This window comes from Pseudophryne corroboree, chromosome 11 (genome assembly GCF_028390025.1).
Source record: "Pseudophryne corroboree isolate aPseCor3 chromosome 11, aPseCor3.hap2, whole genome shotgun sequence".
NCBI classification, from domain to species: Eukaryota; Metazoa; Chordata; class Amphibia; order Anura; family Myobatrachidae; genus Pseudophryne; species Pseudophryne corroboree.
Window position 1 is genome coordinate 123,480,175 of NC_086454.1, and position 27,650 is coordinate 123,507,824.

Here is a 27,650-nt window from a genome sequence, read left to right on the forward strand (position 1 = left end):
CCTCCTAGATTGCTGGCAGGCTTCCCGGGCGGCTCCCCTCCTCCCCGTCATCAGTACTCCGCTCGGGGGGCGGAGTTTTGTGTAATTATGCGTTTGCGTCGTGATTTCACAACGCAAACGCGTCATTGCACGAAACTCCGCCCCCCCCCCCGAGCTGAGTAGTAATGACGGGGAGGATGGGGAGCAGCAAACTGAACCACATTACGGCAGGCAAGTATCCCCATTTTACACATTACGGCAGTCAGAGTCCCCTTCTACAATGAAAGAGAGTGAGAGAAAGATATACTTACGTTTGCAGCAGTCCTCCCGCTTCCCGCTCTTCGGCCTGCCTCTCCCTCCTAGCTTGTTGGCAGGCTTCCCGGGCGGCTCCCCTCCTCCCCGTCATCAGTACTCCGCTCGGGGGGCGGAGTTTTGTGTAATTACGCGTTTGCGTCGTGATTTCACAACGCAAACGCGTCATTGCACGAAACTCGCCCCCCCCCCCCCCCCCCCCCCCCGAGCTGAGTAGTAATGACGGGGAGGATGGGGAGCAGCAAACTGAACCACATTGCGGCAGGCAAGTGTCCCCATTTTACACATTACGGCAGTCAGAGTCCCCTTCTACAATGAAAGAGAGTGAGAGAAAGATATACTTACGTTTGCAGCAGTCCTCCCGCTTCCCGCTCTTCGGCCTGCCTCTCCCTCCTAGCTTGTTGGCAGGCTTCCCGGGCGGCTCCCCCTCCTCCCCGTCATCAGTACTCCACTCGGGGGGCGGAGTTTTGTGTAATGACGCGTTGCGTCGTGATGTCACGACGCAAACGCCTCTTTGCACGAAACTCTGCCCCCCGAGCGGAGTAGTGATGACGGGGAGGAGGGGGAGAGCAGCAAACTAAGCCACCTAGAGCCGCGGCAGGCGCCCTGTGCTAATGCATGCCTCCCCCGCCGCAAGAAACGGCTCTGAGTGAAGTGACACCACTCTATGAGGGCTTTCACAATGTTGAGAGGTTTTGCACAACTGCTGTGTAACAGTATTATATGTTCTAACCAAGTTAACATTAGCAAAATCCCCCATTGTGACTCATGAATCATAATATTTTGGTGTATGGATTATATGACTAAAGATGTAATTAGCACATTGCATTCTTGGGTATTGTTTAGGATGATCTCAATGGTAAATGTAGAAACAGCAGATTTCTTGGCCCTCAGTCTGCAGCTTTCTCTCCATGGTTTGCAAATGTCTCCAGAATTAATGATTGCAGAAGGAACCAATCAGCAGCACCAAATCCAGCTCCATATCGTGCACTCATTGTATAATCAGCACGATGATTAATGGCATAAAGTACTCTGCCTACTCATGTTGTCAGTACATTTCTAGTCCAGTGAGTGCATGAAACCTTTTAGATGATTTGTGTATGTATCACACTGTCATTCCTCCTGCAGCTATATGTGCGTGGTGATTAATTTCACAGGGGGAATCAGAGAAAAAGCAGTTTTTTAGGTAGTGGTCCGCCATTCATGTGGGTTCATGCTTGTTTGAGTAAGAATTGTTAATATTGTTACAGATATATCATACTGTTCCTCAGTCAATGGATATGACACTAATTTGTCATTTAGTCACTGAGTGTGAGGACAGCCACACACTGGGCTGGAACACGTGGTTCTTTGTCGGTAGCTGGATTGGGGCACGGGGGTTTATTTTATCAGCAACTCAAAAGTCACAAAACAATCTTGCTATGTCCTTAATGAGGTTGAGATGTGTTACGGAAATATATAAGACGTACAGAGAGGCATTATACCATAGAATAAAGAATGGTGATGACTGCGCAATATTATTATTATTATTATGATCATCCGTTATTTATATGGCGCCACAAGGGTCCTGCAACGCCCAATTACAGAGTACATAAACAATTAATCAAAATAGGAAAACGGTGACTTATAGGCCTTACACATTAGGCGATTTCACTGAACAATATGAACGTTATCGTTCATGAACGAGAACTCATTCATATCGTTCAGTGTGTAGGCACCAACGATGATCGATGCGCTGCCCCGCCCACGCTCGTTCATCGCTGGTGCCGGGTCGCTTATACATGCAGGCCAATATGGACAAATAAATAAAATGGGTAAATAAACATAGCTACACCAGCAGATGACACTGAAATAAGTACCAGGTGGCAGAAAACCGCGGGATTTGGTGCAGTCGATTATTAAAATCAGAAAAGGATAAGCACATGAGAGAAGTGGGCCCTACTTGTGAGAGCTTACATTCTAAAGGGGAGGGGTAGACAGACAGGGGTAACACAGATGGAGTACATAGAGAGCATGGAGAGTCTGAGGGGGAGAGGTAGGGAATTCCAGAGAAAGGGAGAAGCACGTGAAAAATCTTGGAGGTAGAAGTGGGAGGAAGTAATCAGTAGGCAGGAGAGTCAACGTGCATTAGCAGAGTGAAGAGGACGGATGGGAGTGTAAAGGGAGATAAGGTCAGAGATGTAAATGGGAGAGGAGTGGGTGGGCGCTTGTAGGCGAGTGTGAGAAGCTTTAAATGGATTCTGAAAGGGAAGGGGAGCCAGTGAAGGTCTTGTAAGAGAGGGGAGGTGGACGTAGTGCGTTTGGTGAGGAAGATGAGCCGGGCAGCAGCATTGAGGATAGATTGGATTGGAGAGATGTATTTGTCAGGAATGACAGTCAGGAGGAGATTACAGTAGTCCAGTCTGGAGATGACCAGTGAGTGGATAAGGGTCTTAGTAGCATCCTGGCTCAGAAAGGGTCTGATCCTGGAAATATTTTTGAGATGAAGATGGCAGGTTTGTGAGAGGTGCTGAATGTGGTTTGAAGGAGAGGGAGGAGTCAAGGATTACTCCAAGACAGCGCACTTGGGGGCTAGAGGAGATAGTTGTGCAATCAATAGATAATTAAATTGTGTGAGGTGAGGTTGTGCGGGAGGGTGGGAAGATTATCAGCTCAGTGTAAAGGGCCCCACACGTTAGGCGATATTCCGCCGAGGTGTCCGACGGCTGATACGGCCGGCGGGCGACCCAGCGGCAGAGGGGGGGGGGGGGGGGGGGGTTGAAGTTTCTTCACTACCCCATCACCCGGCCCCATACCCATAGCAGTGCATGTTAATATGGGCGAGATTGTCTGAGACACGGTCGTTAGGTCAACACAGCTTAGGTCATTAGGTCGACCACTGAAGGACGACATGCATTAGGTCGTCATGAGTTTTTCAAAAAAAATTTTTCATTTTTTGGATTTTTCCATACTTAACGATCCACGTGGACTACGATTGGAACGGTAACCTGTGCTGAGCAATGCAAAGCACCTTGCCTTCGCTCGCCATGCTAGGGGTCACGGTGCACTAATTGGAGTTCCCCGTCACTTTACGAAGAAAATTACACCAAGAACAGTCCAAAAACTCATGTCGACATTTTCACCCGTCGACCTAGTACATGTGTCGACCCAATGCCCATGTCGACCTAATGACTGTCGATTAAGTTGAGTCGACCCAACGACCCATCATACCCGTTTGTCCTGATTGGCCTGTATGTATAAGCGACCCGGCACCAACGATGAACGAGCGCGGGCGGGGCCGTGCAGTGTTCATCATTGGTGCCTACACACTGAAAGATATGAATGATATCTCGTTCATTAATGAACGAGAACGTTCATATCTGTCAGTGAAATTGCCTAATATGTAGGGCCTGTTAGGCATGTTAAGTTTAAAGAGCAGTACTGACGAGGAGATGTGGAGGGAGATGTTTGCTGAACGATCCATCAGTGACCACTCAGCACACATCTCTCCCCCCGCTCAGCACAGTGCAATGTGTGCTGGGCGAGGGGGGGGCGGACGGGCGGGCCGCTCATTTCACCCAGCGGTGAAATCAGCGATCTTCTAGATTGTGCCTGCATGCAGGCCAATCTAGCACTGGCGATAGCGACGCGCTGGACTGCGCATCGCTGTCGCCGCACCCCTACACACGTAACGATGTGTTCTTAATTTCTAAGCAATCTAGTCAGATTGCTTAGAACAGGGCTGGTCGAGCCGGTCCTCGAGATCTACAAACGGTTCACATTTTCCAGACCACTTAGCTGGTGCACAGGTGTAGTCATTACTAATTAAGATGTGCTGCATTCATTCCTAACTGACAATTCTACAGATCTCCAGGAGGCCTGGAAAACATGAACTGTTGATAGATCTCGAGGACCGGTTTGGCCAGCCCTGGCTTAGAAGTTAAGTGAACATCGCTCCGTGTGTACCCCCCTTCAGAAAGCGCTGGGACATCCGAGAAGAGATAGCAGAGAGACAGTTGAAGATAGGAGTGAGGAGAGTGGGGGAGAGGTCCAGAAGGAAAGGTATATTTGTGTATCATCAGCATAGAGATGACATTGGAAGTCAAAATAACTAATTTCCTTCTATTCATACTTGTACACAATATCCTGTAAGATGTTTTATATCAGTTTAATATCCTGTCTTACCCTGTAGAGGTCACAGTGTCCAGCGTCGGAGCTCCAGGGGAGAATGTTTTCACCACGTCAGTGGCCAGCACGGCCGCTCTGTCTGATCATGTCCTTGTGAGTATATGCTATCGGAACAATAGTCTCATTTGGGTCACCTGCAAGGTGATACTATTCACAATATCCTTTGTATTGTCATGTAAATTGCAGGCAGAGAGGGCTTCCCTACAGATTGGAGACAGCTTGAGCACTGAGAAAGCCACGCTGATTGTGGTGCACACTGATGGGAGCATCGTGGAAACCCAGAACATTAAAGTGCCAACAGCTTCAGTGACACCAGGTGAGAAGAATGTCATGCATGTGTCCTGCAAGATGTATAGACACGTAGCCCAGACAGTGCATACACCACCATACAATTTTCTGCATGTTGTATACTGCAGGACACAAATACTATATTGTAGACTTAACCAAACTCCGCCATTACATTTCCGTTTTTAATAATATCCACGCAGGAGTGCTGACAGTTCTGGCGGGGCGTGGCCAGATGGAGGGGGCATGGTCAGACCTGCACCATTAAAAAACATAAGAATTATAAGTTTTTTGCGGCCGCGAAGCAGACACTCGCTCCACACAGGGGGATGCCGGTGTCCAGGATGGGGGGTGCTGGTGTCCAGGGCGGTGGCTGGTGGGGTTCGGGATATAATTGCTCGCACCCACGCATGGAGAGAGAGGACAGGCTGCCACTGTGGCTGCCTCTCTCTCCCAGCTCAGCACACAGCACTGAGCAGCATTTCCTGGGCTGGGGAGAGCGCCTGCTGCAGAGACAGTCAGTTCTCTCTCTCCTGTCTGGCTTTCTGCGACATGAAAGGGGGAGGGGGCAGTGGGTCCCAGGGCCCCTCCAACAGGTCCTTTCGGTGCCACTTTATCCATGTTGAGCACAAGGGACTTAATTAGTACCTCAGTCAATTTGATTCAAGCATGGACATCCTTAAACCCTGGACTGTAATGGCAGAGTTTGGGAAAGGAGGGCATATACAGTAGCATGGAGCAGTACCTGGGTTTTGGTAACGGAGGTACGACACCTACAAGGGGATGGTCATAATGAAGCGGGATTGTCCTTAGTATAACTTTATTGCTATCTTTACAAGGATTACGTTCTACAGTAAGTGTTTAAAGCTCAGCTAGCGTCGGCATGCTGTTAGCTCTGCCCAGTTATGCACAGAACTGATGAAGCCAAGTGGCTGGTTTCTGTGGGTACAGCACAGGCTACTGTAACATTACTATTATATTTACAGTGACCATTTAGGTGTGGTAGAACTTTACTGGGAGTTTAAATTGAGTTTCTCATAAAACTATATTGCCCGATTTTTAGTTGTTGGTTAGTGTTTGTAGCTAAGGATTCAAAGTGTAATCCCTAATCCGCAGTTTAATAACAAATATGACTGAAAAAGGATTCAGCACTACATGCAAGCATTGGCTGTGCCGAGTACACAATTCTCAACATTTACATAATAGATTATGCAAGGAATTAAATTACTAAAATTAACTTTGAAACGTCACAAGCAAATAGCTCATAATCTCATGAACACATTGTATACTTCCCAAGTGTAACACGCAATGGAACATGCTGACTTTATATACATAACAGTTACTATATAAAATTAAGATTTTTTTTATTGTTTTCTTTTATCACCAATGGAGCGCACTGTATTTATAATATGACGTGTCCATAGTGTTTCTGTTTGACTTTATATTAGTATTCCAGAAATGAGTTTAGCACATTAAATAGAAGCCCCCTCAAGAGCGTATTCTGTATACTGGGATTTGTAGTCTTTTTCTATCCACATCATGGTCCCTGATTTAGAGTTGGCTGTAAAGATGCCCCTTTTGTGTATGAGTAGAGATAAATCTTGCGCACATGCGGTTCTGCACCTGCATAACTCTTATGGCACCTGTCACCTTACATCTAACCAATTTGTCTCCCAGTGCGAGATTTAAAAATGCGCCCCCCCATGACGTAAAAAAATGCCCCCCCCCCCCCCCCCCCCACACCTAGATAAGAAAAAAACTTGCGCGCGCACTCGGCAAGGTGGCGTGGCCTCATCTAAATGGGTGTGGCCTCATTTAAATGGCCTCATCTGAAAAGACTACCTCACAATCCAGTTTTTGACCCTGCTCCAACAGATCACGACCACCACATGAAAAAGAAATTCTACCATATTAAGTCCCACACAGTAATGCCCCCTGCACCATATTATGCCACACACCGCAATGCCCTTGATACATTAAATCCCCACACTACGGCAGGCAAGAGTCCCCATTTCACACATTACGGCAGGTGTCCCCATTTTAGAGAGAGAGAGAGAGAATACTTACAGAGGCGATTACTGCTCTTCGGCCCGCCTCACCAGTCGCTCCTCGCGCCGGCCTTTCCCTCTTCCTAACTTGGATCCCCCTCTGTACTCCGCTCAGGGGGGGGGGTTTCGCGGAGTGACGGGGTTGCGTCGTGACGTAATGGCGCAACCGCGTCATTCCGTGAAACTCCGCCCCCCAAGCGGGTTACTCAGGGAGAAATAGGAGGGGATAGCAGGGAGCCACATTTAGTGCCGCGGCGGGCGCCCAGTGCGGTTGCTCTGCTCGCCTGCCCCAAGAAACGGCCCTGCATCTAACACCTGGAGCAAACACGTCACACTCTTCATCATTATCATCATCTTCTCTCAACAAGTATTTGTAGCTACAGAGCCACATATTGTACCTAATGTATTCCAGGATGCATGTAACTCAGAATAGGACACGTCAGCTAGTGTTTGCATGCTGTTATTTTACTGCCCTTGCACATTAGTGCCTGGATCCACCTCCCCAAGTGCAAGGGCATGATCCGTTCATCTGTAAATACATAAGTGTCCTGTGGGTCTGTGTTTGCTGTTACGGCACAGTGGTTACATTATTTACTTGCTTTGCCTGTATTATAGTGATTGATATTGCTGGGACTTGGTCACAGTAAAAGCATGTTCCAAGTTTTTATGGGGGACAGTATGAAATACCTACAATCAAAATACCGACGGTCAAAATACCAACATTTAAAATGCTGACAAGGTCAAAATACCGACATTAAAAATGTTGACAGTTCAAAAAGTCCACAGAAGTTTTTCACTGTTTTTTGGTGTGTATGTCGACATAGGTTGACATGGATACCGTATAGGTGTACCGCGCCCCCTCGCGTGGCTCGCTGCGCTCGGCACACTATTATATTCCCCCTCCAAGGTCCACTGGGAGGGTAAAGTATGTAAGTCAGTTTCAATAAAAATATCCTGAAAAACGCATGTCTACTTTTTGACCTGTCGACATTTTAAATGTCGGGATTTTGACCTTGTCGGGATTTTGACCGTTGGTCAATGGTTGTTGGGATTGTGATTGTAGACAAGTTGACCGCATTCTGTTTCTAGAATGTGACTGTATGGTCAGTTCTGTCTCCGTGTTACCTGAACCTGATAGACTGCTTCCAGTCTCTGGATCATACTGTGAAATACTCAGACAGGTTGTGTGCTGTAAAGGCTATCTGTGACACATTGGATGCAAGATTTAAACAATGACTGTTAAAAAAAGCGAAACATCTCCTTTGATTACTATTTTATTAACTATTTCACTGTGTTTAGGATCTGATGGGTCGTCCACCCCACAGTCCCCTGGAGCAGACAAAGATTGCACAAAATACAACTGGGATCAGTCAGTGTATGATAATGAATTGCCTGTACGGTGTCGTAATATCAGTGGGATCCTGTACAAGAACCGCCTAGGATCAGGTACGGTATGATACCTGCACATTTCTGAATGATGACACATAAGGTGTTCACAACAAGGCACTTTTAAGGACTGATCCTGTAAGAGTGAAAATATTCCTATCTGTACTTTTTTTTTTTTTTTATGTGTAAAAACTGTGTATGTCCCCATCAGTTAGTGGTGATTGGGAGCTATCCCTTACTGTCACGGGACACGGAGTACAGTAGGTGCAGATTATACAAGGAAGTTATTTTATAACGAGTACGGATGGTGTAATGGTTAGCATTACTGTCTCACAGCACTGAGGTCATGGGTTCGATTCCCACCATGGCTCTAACTGTGCGGAGTTTGTATATTCTCCCTGTACTTGGGTGGGTTTCCTCCGGGTACTCCGGTCTCCTCCCACAATCCAAAAATATACTGGTAGGTCAATTGGATCCCAACAAAATTAACCCTAGTATGAATGTGTGTGTGTACATGTGGTAGGGAATATAGACTGTAAGCTCCACTGGGGCAGGGACCGATGTGAATAGCCAAGTATTCTCTGTAAAGCGCTGCAGAATATGTGTGCGCTATATAAATAACTGGAATTAAATAAATAATACATGGCTATAAACCAGTTTAGTTATAATATACTAATATGACGCTTAGAGAGGTACTGTTACTCTCATGACTTCACTGATATAATGGAAACAGTGCATTTTGCTTTCGCATTATCACCTTGTATAAATCAATGCCATGGTCTTACAGAGAGAGATGTATGGGAAATGTTAAGATCACAGTTAACAAAATTCAAAATTTGACGCCATTGTCTGTGTGATGTACATTCAAAATCTGACGCCATGGTCTGTGTGATGTACATTCAAAATCTGACGCCATTGTCTATGTTATATACATTCAAAATCTGAAGCCATTGTCTGTGTGATGTACATTCAGAATCTGACGCCATTGTCTGTGTGATGTACATTCAAAATCTGACGCCATTGTCTGTGTTATATACATTCAAAATCTGAAGCCATTGTGTGTGTGATGTACTTTTCAGCACTTGTGTGTGTGATCTAATAGGGGGTCGAGGCCGCTGTGTGAAGCACTCTGATGGGTGGTACACTCCTACTGAGTTTGAAGCCATGGCAGGCAGAGCCAGCAGCAAAGACTGGAAAAGAAGTATCCGTTATGCAGGGAGACCACTGCAGTGCCTTATACAGGTAAGTACGTAATGGGTGGTATTGGCTGGTAATGTTGCCAGTAGTTATGTATGTTGGGTGCAGAGATCAGCCATGTCTAATATTTATTTAAGTTATCTATATAGCGCACACATATTCTGCAGCGCTTTACAGAGAATATTTGTCCATTCACATCAGTCCCTGCCCCAGTGGAGTTTACTATATTCCCTACCACATGTATACACACACACATGCACATACACGCACACACGCACATACACACATACATGCACATACACACCAGGGTTAGTTTTTTTCAGTAACCAATTAACCTACCAGTATATTTGTGGATAGTGCCAGGAAACTGGAGTACATGCAAGCAACCCACACAAGCATGGGGAGAGTATACAAACTCCAATATAATTTCTCTTACATCCTAGAGGATGCTGGGGACTCTGTAAGGACCATGGGGTATAGACGGGCTCCGCAGGAGACATGGGCACTCTAAGACTTTAGATGGGTGTGAACTGGCTCCTCCCTCTATGCCCCTCCTCGAGACCTCAGTTAGATCCTGTGCCCAGAGGAGACTGGTTGCACACTAGGGGAGCTCTACTGAGTTTCTCTGAAAAGACTTTTGTTAGGTTTTTTATTTTCAGGGAGCACTGCTGGCAACAGGCTCCCTGCATTGTGGGACTGAGGGGAGAGAAGCAGACCCACTTTCCTGGACTGATGGGCTCTGCTTCTTAGGCTACTGGACACCATTGGCTCCAGAGGGTCGGAACACAGGTGTCGTCCTCGCTGTTTGTCCCGGAGCCGCGCCTTGTCCTCCTCACAGAGCCGGAAGATAGAAGCCGGGTGAGTATATGAAGAAAGAAAACTTCAAAGGCGGCAGAAGACTTCAGATCTTCAGAGAGGTACCGCGCAGCCATTGCTCCCACAAACACACACAAGGCACAGCAAGGGTGCAGGGCGCAGGGGGGGCGCCCTGGGCAGCAATAATTACCTCAAATAAGACTGGCACCAGTATCAGATACTGCGGAGGCAGTATATTATAAAACCCCCGCCAGTATAAAAAAATTAGCGGGACCGAAGCCCGCCGTTGAGGGGGCGGGGCTTGATCCTCCAGCACTAACCAGCGCCATTTTCTCCACAGGCAAGCTGCAGAGAAGAGCGCTGTACAGGCTGGGATTTTGTTTCCAGTGTCCAGTGGCGCTGGGTGTGTGCTGGCATACTCTCTCTCTGTCTCTCCAAAGGGCCTTATTGGGGGGCTGTCCCCATATTCATATATCCCAGTGTGTGTGGGGGTGTCAGTACGTGTGTGCGGCATGTCTGAAGCGGAAGGCTCGTCTAGGGAGGATGCAGAGCAGATGATTGTGGTGTCTCCGTCGGCACAGCCGACACCGGATGGGTTGGATATGTGGAATGTTTTAAATGCAAATGTGACCTTATTTCATAAAAAAAGCAGGGAGTCAAGCCATGGCTTTGACTGTGTCACAAGGCCCTTCGGGGTCTCATAAACGTCCCCTTTCCCAGATAGCAGACACGGATTCCGACTCCAGTGTCGACTATGATGATGCAAGGTTGAACCCAAGGGTGGCCAAGAGTATTCATTATATCATTATTGCAATAAAAGATGTTTTGCATATCACAGAGGACCCCTCTGTCCCTGACACGAGGATCTGCATGTTTAAGGAAAAGAAACCTGAGGTAACGTTTCCCCCATCTCATGAGCTGAACACTTTATTTAAAAAAAAAAAAAAGCTTGGGAAACTCCAGACAAGAGACTGCAGGTTCCCAAGAAAATTATTATGGCGTATCCTTTCCCCTCACAGGACAGGTTACGGTGGGAATCCTCACCCACGGTGGACAAGACTTTGACGCGCTTGTCCAAAAAGGTTGCACTACCGTTCCCGGACACGGCAGCCCTCAAGGATCCTGCTGATCGCAGACAGGAAACTACCTTAAAATCAATCTATACGCATACGGGTGCCCTGCTCAGACCGGCAGTAGCGTCGGCATGGGTGGGTAGCGCCATTGCAGCGTGGGCAGATAACTTGTCATCTGACATTGACACCCTAGTAGATAGTATTTTGTTGACCTTGGGTCACATTAAGGACGCAGCGTTATATATGAGAGAGGCTGCGAGAGATATTGGGCTGTTGAGTTCAAGAGCCAATGCCATGGCAATTTCTGCTAGAAGTTCCCTGTGGACCCGTCAATGGACAGGTGATGCTGATTCAAAGAGACATATGGAGGCTTTACCTTACAAAGGTGAAGTTTTATTTGGGGAGTGCCTCGCGGACCTGGTTTCCACAGCTACCGCGGGTAAGTCTTTTTTGCCTTACGTTCCCCCACAGCAAAAACAAACAAACCTCAATACCAGATGCAGTCCTTTCGGTCGCATAAGTTCAGAATGGGTCGGGGCTCTTCCTTCCTCGCCAGAGGTAGAGGTAGAGGGAAAAGAACGCCAGCTACGGCTAGTTTCCAGGAACAAAAGTCCTCCCGGCCTCTACAAAATCCACCGCATGGCGCTGGGGCTCCGCTGAGGGAGTCCGCACCGGTGGGGGCACGTCTTCGACTCTTCAGCCAGGTCTGGGTTCAGTCGAATTTGGATCCTTGGGCGGTCGAAATTGTATCCCAAGGCTACAAACTGGAGTTCGAAGAGGTGCCTCCTCCCGATTTTTCAATGCAGCTTTGCCAGCTTCTCCCCCAGAGAGGGAAATAGTTTCAGCTGCCATACAAAAGCTGTGTCAACAGCAAGTGATTATCAAGGTTCCCCTAATGCAACAGGGGAAGGGGTTTTATTCAACCCTATTTGTGGTCCCAAAGCCGGATGGCTCGGTCAGACCGATTCTGAATCTAAAATCCCTGAACCTATATTTGAAGAGGATCAAATTCAAGATGGAATCTCTCCGGGCAGTGATCTCCAGCCTGGAAGGGGGGGATTTTATGGTGTCACTAGACATAAAGGATGCATACCTTCATGTCCCCATATATCCGCCTCATCAGGCGTACCTGAGATTCGCTGTACAGGATTGTCATTACCAGTTTCTGACGTTGCCGTTTGGGCTTTCCACGGCCCCGAGAATTTTCACCAAGGTAATGGCGGAAATGATGGTGCTACTGCGCAAGCAAGGAGTCACGAATATCCCATACTTGGACGATCTCCTGATAAAGACAAGATCGAGTGATCAGTTACTGAAAAGCCTGTCTCTCACCCTGAGAGTACTACAACAACACGGCTGGATTCCAAATCTACCAAAGTCGCAGTTGGTTCCGGGAACTCCAGAACATGGTCAGGGACCTGCTAAAACCAAAAAGAGTGTCAGTTCATCAATGCACTTGAGTATTGGGAAAGATGGTGGCGGCCTACGAGGCCATTCTGTTCAGCAGGTTCCATGCGAAAACTTTTCAGTGGGACCTTCTGGACAAGTGGTCAGGGTCCCATCTACAAATACATCAGAGAATAAGCCTGTCCCCCAGGGCAAGGGTGTCTCTCCTGTGGTGGCTCCAGAGTGCTCACCTTCTAGAGGGTCGCAGGTTCGGCATTCAAGACTGGGTTCTGGTGACCACGGACGCGAGCCTCCGAGGATGGGGAGCTGTCACACAAGGAAGAAATTTTCAGGGAATATGGTCAAGCCAGGAGGCTTGTCTACACATCAATGTGCTGGAATTAAGGGCCATATACAACGGCCTACAACAAGAGGAGAATCTTCTTCGCAACCTACCCATTCTGATTCAGTCAGACAACGTCACAGCCTTGGCGCATGTAAACCGCCAGGGCGGGACAAGGAGCAGAGCAGCAATGGCAGAAGCCACCAGGATTCTTCGCTGGGCGGAAAATCATGTAAGCACTCTCTCAGCAGTCTTCATTCCGGGAGTAGACAACTGGAAAGCAGACTTCCTCAGCAGACACGATCTCCATCCAGGAGAGTGGGGTCTTCATCAAGAGGTCTTTGCAGAGGTAACAAGTCGTTGGGGACTTCCTCAAATAGACATGATGGCGTCATGCCTCAACAAAAAGCTTTGGACGTATTGTTCCAGGTCAAGGGACCCTAGTGACACCGTGGGTGTTTCAGTCGGTCTATGTGTTCCCTCCACTTCCACTCATCTCAAAAATATTGAGAATCATAAGACGAACAAGAATGCAGACAATACTCATTGTCCCAGATTGGCCTCGAAGGGCCTGGTATTCAGATCTTCAGGAAATGCTAATAGAAGATCCGTGGCCTCTTCCTCCCAGGGAGGACCTGTTGCAACAGGGTCCCTGTGTGTTCCAAGACTTACCGCGGTTACGTTTGACGGCATGGCGGTTGAACACCAAATCCTAGCTAGGAAAGGTATTCCGAGGGTAGTCATCCCTACTCTGATCAAAGCTAGGAAGGAAGTAACGGCGAAACATTATCAACGTATCTGGAGAAAAATGTGTCTTGGTGTGAAGCCAAGAATGCTCCTACGGGAAATTTTCAGCTGGGTCGTTTTCTCCACTTTCTACAGACAGGAGTGGATATGGGCCTAAAGTTAGGCTCCATTAAGGTGCAGATTTCGGCCTTATCTATATTCTTTCGGAAGGAATTGGCTTCTCTCCCAGAAGTCCAGACTTTTGTAAAGGGAGTGCTGCATAAACAGCTTCCTTTTGTGCCCCCAGTGGCACCGTGGGACCTTAACGTGGTGTTACAGTTCCTTAAATCACACTGGTTTGAACCTTTTCAAACAGTTGAATTAAAATTTCTCACTTGGAAAGTGGCCATGTTGTTGGCCTTGGCATCCGCGAGGCGGGTGTCCGAATTGGCGGCTTTGTCTCACAAGAGCCCCTATCTGATTTTCCATGTAGATCGAGCAGAGTTGAGGACTCGTTCTCAATTTCTACCTAAAGTGGTTTCGTCGTTTCATGTGAACCAACCTATTGTGGTGCCTGTGGCTACGGGTGACTTGGAGGATTCCAAGCCCCTTGATGCGGTCAGGGCCTTAAAAATTTATGTAGCCAGGACAGCTCGGGTTAGGAAAACAGAGGCACTGTTTGTCCTGTATGCGGCCAACAAGGTTGGCGCTCCTGCTTCTAAGCAGACTATTGCTCGCTGGATCTGCAACACGATTCAGCAGGCTCATTCTACGGCTGGATTGCCGTTACCAAATTCGGTAAAGGCCCATTCCACTAGGAAGGTGGGCTCTTCTTGGGCGGCTGCCCGAGGCGTCTCGGCATTACAGCTGTGCCGAGCAGCTACTTGGTCGGGTTCAAACACTTTTGCTAAATTCTACAAGTTTGATACCCTGGCTGATGAGGACCTCATGTTTGCTCAATCGGTGCTGCAGAGTCATCCGCACTCTCCCGCCCGGTCTGGAACTTTGGTATAATCCCCATGGTCCTTTTGGAGTCCCCAGCATCCTCTAGGACGTAAGAGAAAATAAGATTTTAAACCTACCGGTAAATCTTTTTCTCCTAGTCCGTAGAGGATGCTGGGCGCCCGTCCCAGTGCGGACAATTTCTGCAAGGCTTGTATATAGTTGTTGCTTACATAAGGGTTATGTTACAGTTGTGATCAGTTTCTGGCTGATGCTGTTTTATTCATACTGTTAACTGGTTTAGTATATACCATGTTGTACGGTGTGGATGGTGTGGGCTGGTATGTACTGGTAGGTACTGTCCGTCTCCTCTGGTCACAGTTCTTTAACTGAGGTCTGTAGGAGGGGCATAGAGGGAGGAGCCAGTTCACACCCATCTAAAGTCTTAGAGTGCCCATGTCTCCTGTGGAGCCCGTCTATACCCCATGGTCCTTACGGAGTCCCCAGCATCCTCTACGGACTAAGAGAAAAAGATTTACCGGTAGGTTTAAAATCTTATTTTCTCTAACGTCCTAGTGGATGCTGGGGACTCCGTAAGGACCATGGGGAATAGACGGGCTCCGCAGGAGACTGGGCACTCTAAGAAAGATTTAGTACTACTGGTGTGCACTGGCTCCTCCCTCTATACCCCTCCTCCAGACCCCAGTTAGAATCTGTGCCCGGAAGGAGCTGGGTGCATTTTAGTGAGCTCTCCTGAGCTTGCTATTAAGAAAGTATTTTAGTTAGGTTTTTTTATTTTCAGAGAGCTTCTGCTGGCAACAGACTCTCTGCTACGTGGGACTGAGGGGAGAGAAGCAAACCTACTAACTGTGGCTAGGTTGCGCTTCTTAGGCTACTGGACACCATTAGCTCTAGAGGGATCGAACACAGGAACTTAACCTTGGTCGTCCGTTCCCGGAGCCGCGCCGCCGTCCCCCTCGCAGAGCCAGAAGACAGAAGCCGGCGGGTTGAAGCAAGAAGACGTCAAAATCGGCGGCAGAAGACTCCGGTCTTCATATGAGGTAGCGCACAGCACTGCAGCTGTGCTCCATTGCTCCCACACTAACCCACACACTCCGGTCACTGTAGGGTGCAGGACGCAGGGGGGGGGGGGGGGCGCCCTGGGCAGCAATTGAGTACCTTTTGGCAAAAAGCAGCATATATACAGCTGGGCACTGTAATATGCATGATCCCCCGCCATTATTTTTACACAAAATCGCGGGACAGAAGCCCGCCGCTGAGGGGGCGGGGCTTCTTCCTCAGCACTCACCAGCGCCATTTTCTCTCCACAGCTCCGCTGAGAGGTAGCTCCCCAGGCTCTCCCCTGCAGACTCACGGTAGAAAGAGGGTAAAAAGAGAGGGGGGGCGGCACATAAATTTAGTGCATTAATCATATATACAGCAGCTACTGGGTAAACACTAAGTTACTGTGTGATTCCTGGGTTATATAGCGCTGGGGTGTGTGCTGGCATACTCTCTCTCTGTCTCTCCAAAAGGCCTTGTGGGGGTCCTGTCCTCATATAGAGCATCCCCTGTGTGTGTGTTGTGTCGGTACGCTTGTGTCGACATGTTTGACGAGGCGGGCTATGTGGAGGCAGAGCAGGTGCAGATGAATGACGTGTCTCCGCCGACGGCGCCGACACCTGATTGGATGGATATGTGGAAGGTGTTAAATGATAATGTAAACTCCTTGCATAAAAGGTTGGATAAAGCTGAAACCTTGGGACAGTCGGGGTCTCAGCCCATGCCTGATCCTACAGCGCAGAGGCCGTCAGGGTCTCAGAAGCGCCCACTATCCCAAATTGTTGACACAGATATCGACACGGATTCTGACTCCAGGGTCGATGGCGATGATGCAAAATTGCAGCCTAAAATGGCTAAAGCCATCCGCTACATGATTATAGCAATGAAGGATGTATTGCACATATCAGAGATAAACCCTGTCCCCGACAAGAGGGTTTATATGTATGGGGAGAAAAAGCAAGAGGTGACTTTTCCCCCTTCACATGAGTTAAATGAGTTATGGGAAAAAGCGTGGGATTCCCCCGATAGGAAAGTGCTGATTTCCAAAAGGTTACTTATGGCGTACCCTTTCCCGCCAACGGACAGGATGCGCTGGGAATCCTCCCCTAGGGTAGACAAAGCTCTGACACGCTTATCTAAAAAGGTGGCCCTGCCGTCACAGGATACGGCCTCTCTAAAGTATCCTGCGGATAGGAAGCAGGAATGTTTCCTGAAGTCTGTCTATACGCATTCAGGTACTCTACTGAGGCCGGCAATTGCGTCGGTCTGGATGTGTAGTGCTGTAGCAGCATGGATAGATAATCTGTCTGAGGAACTGGATACCTTGGACAAGGATACTATTTTACTGACCCTGGGGCATATAAAAGACGCTGTCCAATATATGAGGGATGCCCAGAAGGACATTTGCCTACTGGGCTCTAGAATAAATGCAATGTCGATTTCTGCCAGAAGGGTCCTGTGGACTCGGCAATGGACAGGTGATGCCGACTCCAAAAAGCACATGGAGGTTTACCTTACAAGGGTGAGGAATTATTTGGGGACGGTCTCTCGGACCTAGTTTCCACAGCTACGGCTGGGAAGTTAATTTTTTTGCCATATATTCCCCCACAGCCTAAGAAAGCACCGTATTACTAAATGCAGTCCTTTCGATCACAAAAAAGCAAGAAAGTCAGAGGTGCATCCTTTCTGGCCAGAGGCAGGGGTAGAGGAAAGAAGCTGCACCATACAGCTAGTTCCCAGGAACAAAAGTCCTCCCCGGCTTCCACTAAATCCACCGCATGACGCTGGGGCTCCACTGGCGGAGCCAGGAGCGGTGGGGGCGCGTCTCCGAAATTTCAGCCACCAGTGGGTTCGCTCACAGGTGGATCCCTGGGCTATACAGATTGTGTCTCAGGGATACAAGCTGGAATTCGAAGTGATGCCCCCTCACCGTTACCTCAAATCGGCCCTGCCAGCTTCACCCATGGAGAGGGAGGTAGTGTTAGCGGCAATTCACAAGTTATATCTCCAGCAGTTGGTGGTACAGGTTCCCCTCCTTCAACAGGGAAGGGGATACTATTCCACAATGTTTGTGGTACCGAAACCGGACGGTTCGGTCAGACCCATATTGAATTTAAAGTCCCTGAACATTTATCTGAAAAGATTCAAGTTCAAAATGGAATCGCTCAGAGCGGTCATTGCAAGCCTGGAAGAGGGGGATTTTATGGTGTCTCTGGACATCAAGGATGCTTACTTGCATGTCCCCATTTATCCACCTCATCAGGAATACCTCAGATTTGTGGTACAGGACTGTCATTACCAATTCCAGACGTTGCCGTTTGGGCTCTCCACGGCACCGAGAATATTTACCAAGGTAATGGCGGAAATGATGGTGCTCCTGAGAAAGCAAGGAGTCACAATTATCCCATACTTGGACGATCTCCTCATTAAGACGAGGTCCAGAGAGCATCAGCGTAACACACTCTCAGGAAGTGTTGCAACAGCACGGCTGGATTCTGAATATCCCAAAGTCGCAGCTGATTCCTACGACGCGTCTGCCCTTTCTGGGCATGATTCTGGACACAGACCAGAAGAAGGTGTTTCTCCCGGCGGAGAAGGCTCAGGAGCTCGTGACTCTAGTCAGAGAACTCTTAAAACCGAAACAGGTGTCGGTGCATCACTGCACGCGAGTCCTGGGAAAGATGGTGGCATCATACGAAGCCATTCCCTTCGGCAGGTTCCATGCGAGGATCTTTCAGTGGGATCTGTTGGACAAGTGGTCCGGATCGCATCTTCAGATGCATCGGCTGATCACCCTGTCCCCCAGGGCCAGGGTGTCTCTTCTGTGGTGGCTGCAGAGTGCTCACCTTCTCGAGGGCCGCAGGTTCGGCATACAGGACTGGGTCCTGGTGACCACGGATGCGAGCCTCCGAGGATGGGGGGCAGTCACTCAGGGAAGAAACTTCCAAGGGTTGTGGTCAAGTCAGGAGGCTTGTCTGCACATGAATATCCTGGAACTAAGGGCCATTTACAACGCCCTGAGTCAAGCGGAGCCTCTGCTTCGCAACCAACCAGTGCTGATTCAGTCAGATAACATCACTGCAGTGGCTCATGTAAACCGCCAGGGCGGCACAAGAAGCAGAGTGGCGATGGCGGAAGCCACCAGGATTCTTCGTTGGGCGGAGAATCACGTGCAAGCACCGTCAGCAGTGTTCATTCCGGGAGTGGACAACTGGGAAGCAGACTTCCTCAGCAGGCACGACCTCCACCCGGGAGAGTGGGGACTTCATCAAGAAGTCTTCACGCAGATTACAAATCGATGGGAACTGCCACAGGTGGACATGATGGCGTCCCGCCTCAACAAAAAGTTAAAAAGGTATTGCGCCAGGTCAAGGGACCCTCAGGCGATAGCTGTGGACGCACTAGTAACACCGTGGGTGTTCCAGTCGGTCTATGTATTTCCTCCTCTTCCTCTCATACCCAAGGTGCTGAGAATCGTAAGAAAAAGAGGAGTGAGAACAATACTCATTGTTCCGGATTGGCCAAGAAGGGCTTGGTACCCGGAACTGCAAGAAATGCTCACAGAGGACCCATGGCCTCTGCCTCTCAGACAGGACCTGTTGCAACAGGGGCCCTGTCTGTTCCAAGACTTACCGCGGCTGCGTTTGACGGCATGGCGGTTGAACGCCGGATCCTAGCGGAAAAAGGCATTCCGGATGAAGTTATTCCTACGCTAATAAAGGCTAGGAAGGACGTGACAGCAAAACACTGTCACCGTATATGGCGAAAATATGTTGCCTGGTGTGAGGCCAGGAAGGCCCCTACAGAGGAATTCCAGCTGGGCCGGTTCCTGCACTTCCTACAGTCTGGAGTGACTATGGGCTTGAAGTTGGGGTCCATAAAGGTCCAGATTTCGGCCCTATCCATTTTCTTTCAAAAAGAACTGGCTTCTCTTCCTGAGGTTCAGACGTTTGTTAAGGGAGTGCTGCATATTCAGCCCCCTTTTGTGCCACCAGTGGCACCTTGGGATCTTAACGTGGTGTTGGGTTTCCTGAAATCCCACTGGTTTGAACCGCTCAAGACCGTGGAGCTAACGTATCTCACGTGGAAGGTGGTCATGCTATTGGCGGCTTTGTCATGTAAAAGCCCCTATCTGGTTTTCCATGTGGACAGGGCCGAATTGCGGACTCGTCCACAATTTCTGCCGAAGGTGGTGTCATCTTTTCATTTGAACCAACCTATTGTGGTGCCTACGGCTACTCGTGACTTGGAGGATTCCAAATTGCTTGATGTAGTCAGGGCTTTGAAGATTTATGTGGCCAGAACGGCTGGAGTCAGGAAAACTGACTCGCTGTTTATCCTGTATGCATCCAACAAGCTGGGTGCTCCTGCTTCAAAGCAAACTATTGCTCGCTGGATCTGTAACACGATTCAGCAGGCTCATTCTGCGGCTGGATTGCCGCATCCAAAATCGATAAAAGCCCATTCCACAAGGAAAGTGGGCTCTTCTTGGGCGGCTGCCCGAGGGGTCTCGGCATTACAGCTTTGGCGAGCAGCTACTTGGTCGGGTTCAAACACTTTTGCAAAATTCTACAAGTTTGATACCCTGGCTGAGGAGGACCTTGTATTTGCCCATTCGGTGCTGCAGAGTCATCCGCACTCTCCCGCCCGTTTGGGAGCTTTGGTATAATCCCCATGGTCCTTACGGAGTCCCCAGCATCCACTACGACGGTAAATCTATTTCTCGTAGTCCGTAGTGGATGCTGGGCGCCTGTCCCAAGTGCGGACTTTCTGCAATACGTGTATATAGTTATTGCTTAATAAAGGGTTATGTTATGTTGGCATCCGTGGTTGATGCTTTGTTGATTGTTCATACTGTTAACTGGGTAAGTTTATCACAAGTTATACGGTGTGATTGGTGTGGATGGTATGAGTCTTACCCTGGATTCCAAAATCCTTTCCTTGTAATGTCAGCTCTTCCGGGCACAGTTTCCTTAACTGAGGTCTGGAGGAGGGGTATAGAGGGAGGAGCCAGAACACACCAGTAGTACTAAATCTTTCTTAGAGTGCCCAGTCTCCTGCGGAGCCCGTCTATTCCCCATGGTCCTTACGGAGTCCCCAGCATCCACTACGGACTACGAGAAATAGATTTACCGGTGAGTAAAATCTTATTATTTCACCAGTCTTAGCAGGTTCTTAGTCTGATGACTGTGTATACATTTATCTTTACTAATGAATGACGCAGTGAAAAAAGAAGACATGAAATAAACATTTGCATGATTATATGTGGGCAACCATTATAATATTGCTCTGATGTATGGAATATATAATAGTGTTCCTTTATCCCTAAAAATGTATTGTCCTCTCATTTCCGCCACTGTGGCTGAGTAACTTATTTAATGGACCTACTGTATATGGTGCTATGACTATGTAATAATCAGAACCGCTCCGGGGGATGGGGCTGCTCTGGTTCCCATTAAACTCTGTAAATCACTTATGTTTCATATTTGCTTTAGATAGACTTAAACCGTTTATCTAATTTACTGGCAAAAGCACATTAATTCCTCTAGCCTCCTATAGATGTCATATAATTTGCAATTTATATGCAGCGTTTTGCAGATAACATTAGCAGTCTTGTAACATACAGAACAAAGGATGTAGCACAAACCAAATATACACAAAGCTGCATTTCCTTTTTTTCCCCTGAACTACAAAACTCTCTTATACTGTATTCAAGGTGGACAAACTGTTTAAATAATATTTAGAGTACTGTTATTTTCTGTTATCTTATGTGTCATGTTTAACATTTCTCAGGATATTGTGGTAGCTAAATGTTACAGCAGGTTGGGTAATATATTCAGTCCTTTGTATGAAGTATATGCATCGTGCATGGTATACTGCTGAGTGGAACTTATAACAAGGGGGTTTGGGTCTGATTCAGAGTCACATAAGGGTGCTTCTGCGTCTTTATTGTAATGCCGTGGGCAAGTTCTACAAATCTGAGACGGCCCTGGTGCAGGAGCGTTTCTGCATTTTTTGCTACTGTGCAAACCCGTTCTACCCCCCCTTCCCTGTCCCCGAATTACATCCCAAGATCCCCACTAAAACACACACTCCCTGTGTCCAAATTCATTCTGCGCCTCTGTGCGGTGACCATCGGGACCCATGCACTGACGACTTGAAACATCGTCCAACTGCACTCATGGGTATAGCATGCAACTCTGAATCAGGCCTTATATCTAACTAGGCTAAAGAACATAAGTAGCCTTGGACATTTGCTATGTAGCAGTGCATACTGGGCCTCATTCAGATCTGACTGGAGTGGCTAACGCTGCTGCTTACATGAAAGCAGCAGTAATAGCACTTACATGGAAGCAGCAGTAATGCAGCAGGAGGCATCACACTTAATGCTTGCATTAATGATCTGAGCTGCGTCGCATCGGCTCATCTGCGCCACCATCGGCCATCTGCGTGACCCATGAGGTTGTGCAAGCCGCCTGCTGCAGCTCCAGGAAATCTCTGTCCTCCTCCGGAGTTCCTGGCCTTGGCACTTCCCCACAATGGTGGTGACACGCCTCTGTTTTGGGAAACGGAGGCATTCCCCGCCAAACGACATCAGACGTTGATAATGCGTAACTAAAAAGAAAATACACCTGGCGCTGTCACCTTACAAGGTGAAAGCAGCTAGTCTCAGGGGACTGATCCCAGTTCACCCAAGAATATACCCAACAAGAACAAAAGAATTGAGACAGCGCTATTCACTTTGTATAAAATCTTTTTAGTTTACTTTTCCATATGAATAATAAAGAATATAACATACAATTATACAATACAAGCATTAAACTATAGTGCCGGCCGGTACTAATAATATATTAACAATATATTTAAAAACTATACCATATCATCACTGAATGTTTCCACTCTAAATCAACCTTTCCAACCACCTGTGTTACCACACTCTTGGTCCCTTTAATGGGAGTTTTCAATCCCAGAGTCAATATCACACAGTGGTTAGAAAACTAATCTATTTGGACAAAATACAATCTCAACCAAACACAGTATATAAATCATAAGAATAATTATTATAATCTATAAATAGCATCCATTTATCATAACAAATTAATTTATTAAAACACTGAACGTATAATGAATGATGCAGCTGATAATTAATAATCAGCTACTATTGAACAGAGTCCATATATTCCAATCCAGATATTTGCCATAGGTTAGTATAATTAATACCGCAGATGGAACTCCTTTAATTATCGTCCATATATGTCAATCAATCTGTTTGTTAGTATTTATAGGGTACTTAATAATTCAGCTGTTAATAAAGCAGTTAATTAGTATAGAATTGAAGATTAGTTGATTGTAATTAATATTTCAGCTGAAATATTAATTACAATCAACTAATCTTCAATTCTATACTAATTAACTGCGTTATTAACAGCTGAATTATTAAGTACCCTATAAATACTAACAAACAGATTGATTGACATATATGGACGATAATTAAAGGAGTTCCATCTGCGGTATTAATTATACTAACCTATGGCAAATATCTGGATTGGAATATATGGACTCTGTTCAATAGTAGCTGATTATTAATTATCAGCTGCATCACTCATTATACGTTCAGTGTTTTAATAAATTAATTTGTTATGATAAATGGATGCTATTTATAGATTATAATAATTATTCTTATGATTTATATACTGTGTTTGGTTGAGATTGTATTTTGTCCAAATAGATTAGTTTTCTAACCACTGTGTGATATTGACTCTGGGATTGAAAACTCCCATTAAAGGGACCAAGAGTGTGGTAACACAGGTGGTTGGAAAGGTTGATTTAGAGTGGAAACATTCAGCGTTGATATGGTATAGTTTTTAAATATATTGTTAATATATTATTAGTACCGGCCGGCACTATAGTTTAATGCTTGTATTGTATAATTGTATGTTATATTCTTTATTATTCATATGGAAAAGTAAACTAAAAAGATTTTATAAGTGAATAGCGCTGTCTCAATTCTTTTGTTCTTGTTGATGATGCGTACTGCTTCCTATATCGCAGACCCGTACTGCGCATGTGCAATGTACAGAACATCAGTACGTTGCAGCATGCATTGTTAAACCATCGGGAACCGATTCAGGCCCACTGTGAATTTCATCTTCTACGACTGTACTATAATCTCATTGTCTTAAAGAGCTCTGCATTGTGATATGCTGTAACCCTGGCAGATAACCGTGCACCTGTGTTTTCAGGATGGCCTGCTGACCCCTCATGCCGCGTCCTGTACTTGTGCAGCCTGCTGCGATGACCTCAGCCTGGTAAGGGCCTCATTTCCCAGAGAGCAAGTGAGAGCTGGGTATGCGGGGTGTGTTAAACTGTTTTATATTTCATTCAAAACAAGAGACAATAAAGAGCACAGAAAGTTATATGGGCACACATAATGCAATCATAAACTAAGGTGTTGAGATGTAAAACCTCTAGCCGAAACCTGTATATATATGTACACAGAATCTCATTCTACTGTGAATCTATTGAATGAAAGCACAACTAAGTGAATAGTAGCTGAAGTCAGAATGGTGATGATTATAATAGCGCTTACCCAAACACAATGTACAATAGGCACATGAGAAACGTCCTACAGTATGAGCTCAGATGCATATTAAGGTCCCGATTCAGACTTGATCACTGTTGTGCGATTTCGCAAGGCGGCCGATCATTGATCGACTGCACATGCGTACAGATCGTTAAGCGCACGCGCCAGGCCAAATCGCGAAATCCAGCGTCTTTTTTGATCACTAAGCGTATGCAAGTTGATTGACAGGAAGCGGACATTTTTCGGTAGTAACTGGTCACTTTCTGGGAATGTCAGGAAAAACGCAAGCGTGACCAAGCGTTTTCGGTGGTGTGTGTGTGTGTGTGTGTGTGTGTGGGGGGGGGGGGGGGGAGGGTGACGTCAGCTCTGGCCCTGAACAACCTGTTGCTATTACACTGTAGGAGTAGGTCCTGGGCTACGCACAGACTGAGCAGACTGGAAAAATCATTTCATGGTGAGTCAGTTGCGAACGGATTTGCAGCTGGCCGGCACACGCGGAGCTTTTCGCAAGGGGTACGCAGACTTGCTCGGGGCGGGTATTCACTCTGTTTGGGCGGCGACTATGTGATTGCAAACCTCTGCAAATTTACAGAGGAGCAATCAGGTCTGAATCGGACCCTAAGTGCAGCCTGGATGCAGCGTTAAGGATCATGTTGGGGCAAAGGCAGAATTTTATAGGTGGTTTCCATATATGTGCTTCAGAAGAAAAGTATAACACTATAATAAAACCATCCCTTCAGTCTATTAGTCCATTTTATGGCCAAGCTCTCTGCCCCTCTCGTGCCTATTATTTCCAGCTTCATTATAACCTCCCTTGCCATTCACTGCCCCCCACATTGAGCAGGGATCTTGCATGTTGCTGAAGGCTGGCTTGTATTTTGTGATTGCTGGAATAATGCTTTTTACTGAAGGGATTTGGGATTTTTCTGAGCATACACTACTGCAAGTCACTAATACCAGCACTGGGGTGTGAATGCTCTAAAGCAGGAATGTCAAACTCGTGGGCCTCCAGCTGTTGTGAAACTACAAGTCCCAGCATGCTTTGCCAGCATACCTTCCACTGATCAGCTGGTAAAGCATGCTGGGACTTGTAGTTTCACAACAGCTGGATGACCATGAGTTTGACATGCTTGCTTTAAAGTGTTTGTGATCATGCCCCCTAGTTATGAAGGGCTAGGCTGACCCCCCAAGTACCCCTTTTACATCCTTAACCCCTTGTATGTCCCCAATACCCCTGTTTCCTTATAGTATGTAAGCTCTGATGAGCAAAGCACTCCTTCATCCCTTAGGCCAACTATCTCAGCCAATTGGCATATGCTGTTATTAGGCCTGCACTTACATTTATGTATATTTGTTATTCTGTTACTTTTTTTTTACCCTGCTTTGTTTGTTTGACTTGTACAGTGCTGTGCAAATTAGTGGCGCTTCATGAAAATGCCAATAATGCTAATGATTGGCTGCCTTCAACCACCCTCCCCTCCTACAAACACTCCACTGAATTGCCGCACAGGAGGCACCTGCTTCTGCTGCAGTGCCATCTTTAGATGCATTACCCTATAAAGGCCTCTGGGATTCTTTTTGTGTTTCCAATCAGATCCTTCCCAGCACTCCCCGCGGCGCGTGCGTCACTTGATGCATGCGCAGAAGGACTCCCAGGTCCTAAACCCGGAAGTACTTCTATGACAAAGGACAGCTCTTGCCAGGGGAGCTGCCCTTTGCAATTTTCTTCAAGCATACAACATTAATAAGCAATGTTGCGGTGACTGGCGGAATGCATCAAATGCAAAATGCAATGCGTCATTCATCCCGTCCTACACTCCCTTACTGACTTACCTTTCCCTCTTTCAGTGTCTCTGTAACTTTGTATTTTTACCCTGATCTTTTCCTATACTATAATTGTCACTATTATCTGTAACCAATTTTTGTTCTGCTTATTACCTGACACCTAATTTTATTTATATGTCCTCAAATCAGTTCTTTCTCTGTAACAATATATATATATATATATATATATATATATATATCCTCCAAATAATAGAGTCACTCCTGGACTACCAACATGGTGAAAATTCAAGGTGCTTTAATCTTCAACGTTTCGGGGTACTGCCCCCCGTCATCAGGTGTGTCCTGATGACGGGGGGCAGCACCCCGAAACGTTGAAGATTAAAGCACCTTGAATTTTCACCATGTTGGTAGTCCAGGAGTGACTCTATTATTTGGAGGATATTACTGAGGTTGGCGGGCCTCTAGAGAGCACCCTGGCAGGTTATTGGTATTTTTCCGTGGAGTGCCGGCTGTTCGAGTTGGGTATATATATATATATATATATATATATATATACTGTATTTCTCTTGCATATTAAATGTGACCTTGCAAACCTCTAATATTCACTCACAACTAAACCAATTGTCCACATTCCCTGTCACCCCTTATCTATTCTATTCTATATAGTGTTTCATGCCATCCACTATGATGCACATCCACAAAAAGTCATGAAATGTGAAGGCAAGTTTGGTTTAAAGATTTGAGTCACATCATTATTTTGTATGAACCTAGTGTATCCTCCTATCTGTGACCTAGGAACTAAGGCGTCATAGCGCCCTATAATCACTGTGTTCTGTCTGTTATTGTAATAATGGCCAGTGGCTGCTGAGTTAATATGTTTTTTATGTGGCACTTCTGGTTCTGCTATAACAGAGCCGATGCATAGCTTGTCATACCCACTTGCTGTTTCACCCCCAATATTAGTGGTTACCATTACCAGCATTTCATGGCGGCACTGTTTAAAAATGTATTTTATTTATTTACTAGCTGAATACCCGTGCTTTGCTATGGAATTTCAAGTATAATGCCAATATTTGTCAGGCCGCACCTCCGGGCGGGTACTCCCCAGATTGATGCTGTCAAAAGGCTGGCGCTGAGGAGAATAGTCCGCCTCCTTCTCTGCCTTGTCCAGCCTCTGATGCTGCCCTGCTCAGTGCTGTAAATGCTGGGATAACAGGCCAAGCTCCGCCTGCTGTATGTTAAACATGTAAGGTTTGCAGGGATAGGCTGACTCTATTCCAAAGGGCCGTAGGTCTCCTTGCTTAGCTTCTCGCTCTCCTTAAGGCTCCTCCTTTGAGGTTAAAAGGTAAAGATTTCCGCACAACACTTTAGGTCACTGGGAGAGCTTTCGGTACCCTTTACACAGCAGATAAGCAGTTGCTGACTATCAAGCTTTCCTTTAATGCATTTAGGAGTCAATATATCTATGTCTCCTTTCCTCCTATTGCTCTCTGAGAGGTTCGGCAATGTTTAGTTCAAGTGACAGGTTAACCTCTGATAATTGAGACACTATCCTTTCC

At 46.8% G+C, this 27,650-nt stretch overlaps 1 protein-coding gene across 1 annotated transcript in view; it reads left to right on the forward strand.

The window, feature by feature from the left end:
• The window catches only part of DEAF1 (DEAF1 transcription factor), a 143,948-nt gene that overhangs the window by 60,024 nt on the left and 56,274 nt on the right, over positions 1 to 27,650 (forward strand). Inside the window, exons 2-6 of the mRNA XM_063944784.1 lie at positions 4,463 to 4,551; positions 4,645 to 4,774; positions 8,091 to 8,237; positions 9,280 to 9,419; positions 23,966 to 24,031. Of these exons, the coding sequence (XP_063800854.1) occupies positions 4,463 to 4,551; positions 4,645 to 4,774; positions 8,091 to 8,237; positions 9,280 to 9,419; positions 23,966 to 24,031 (572 nt within the window). The remainder of the gene's footprint in view (positions 1 to 4,462; positions 4,552 to 4,644; positions 4,775 to 8,090; positions 8,238 to 9,279; positions 9,420 to 23,965; positions 24,032 to 27,650) is intronic.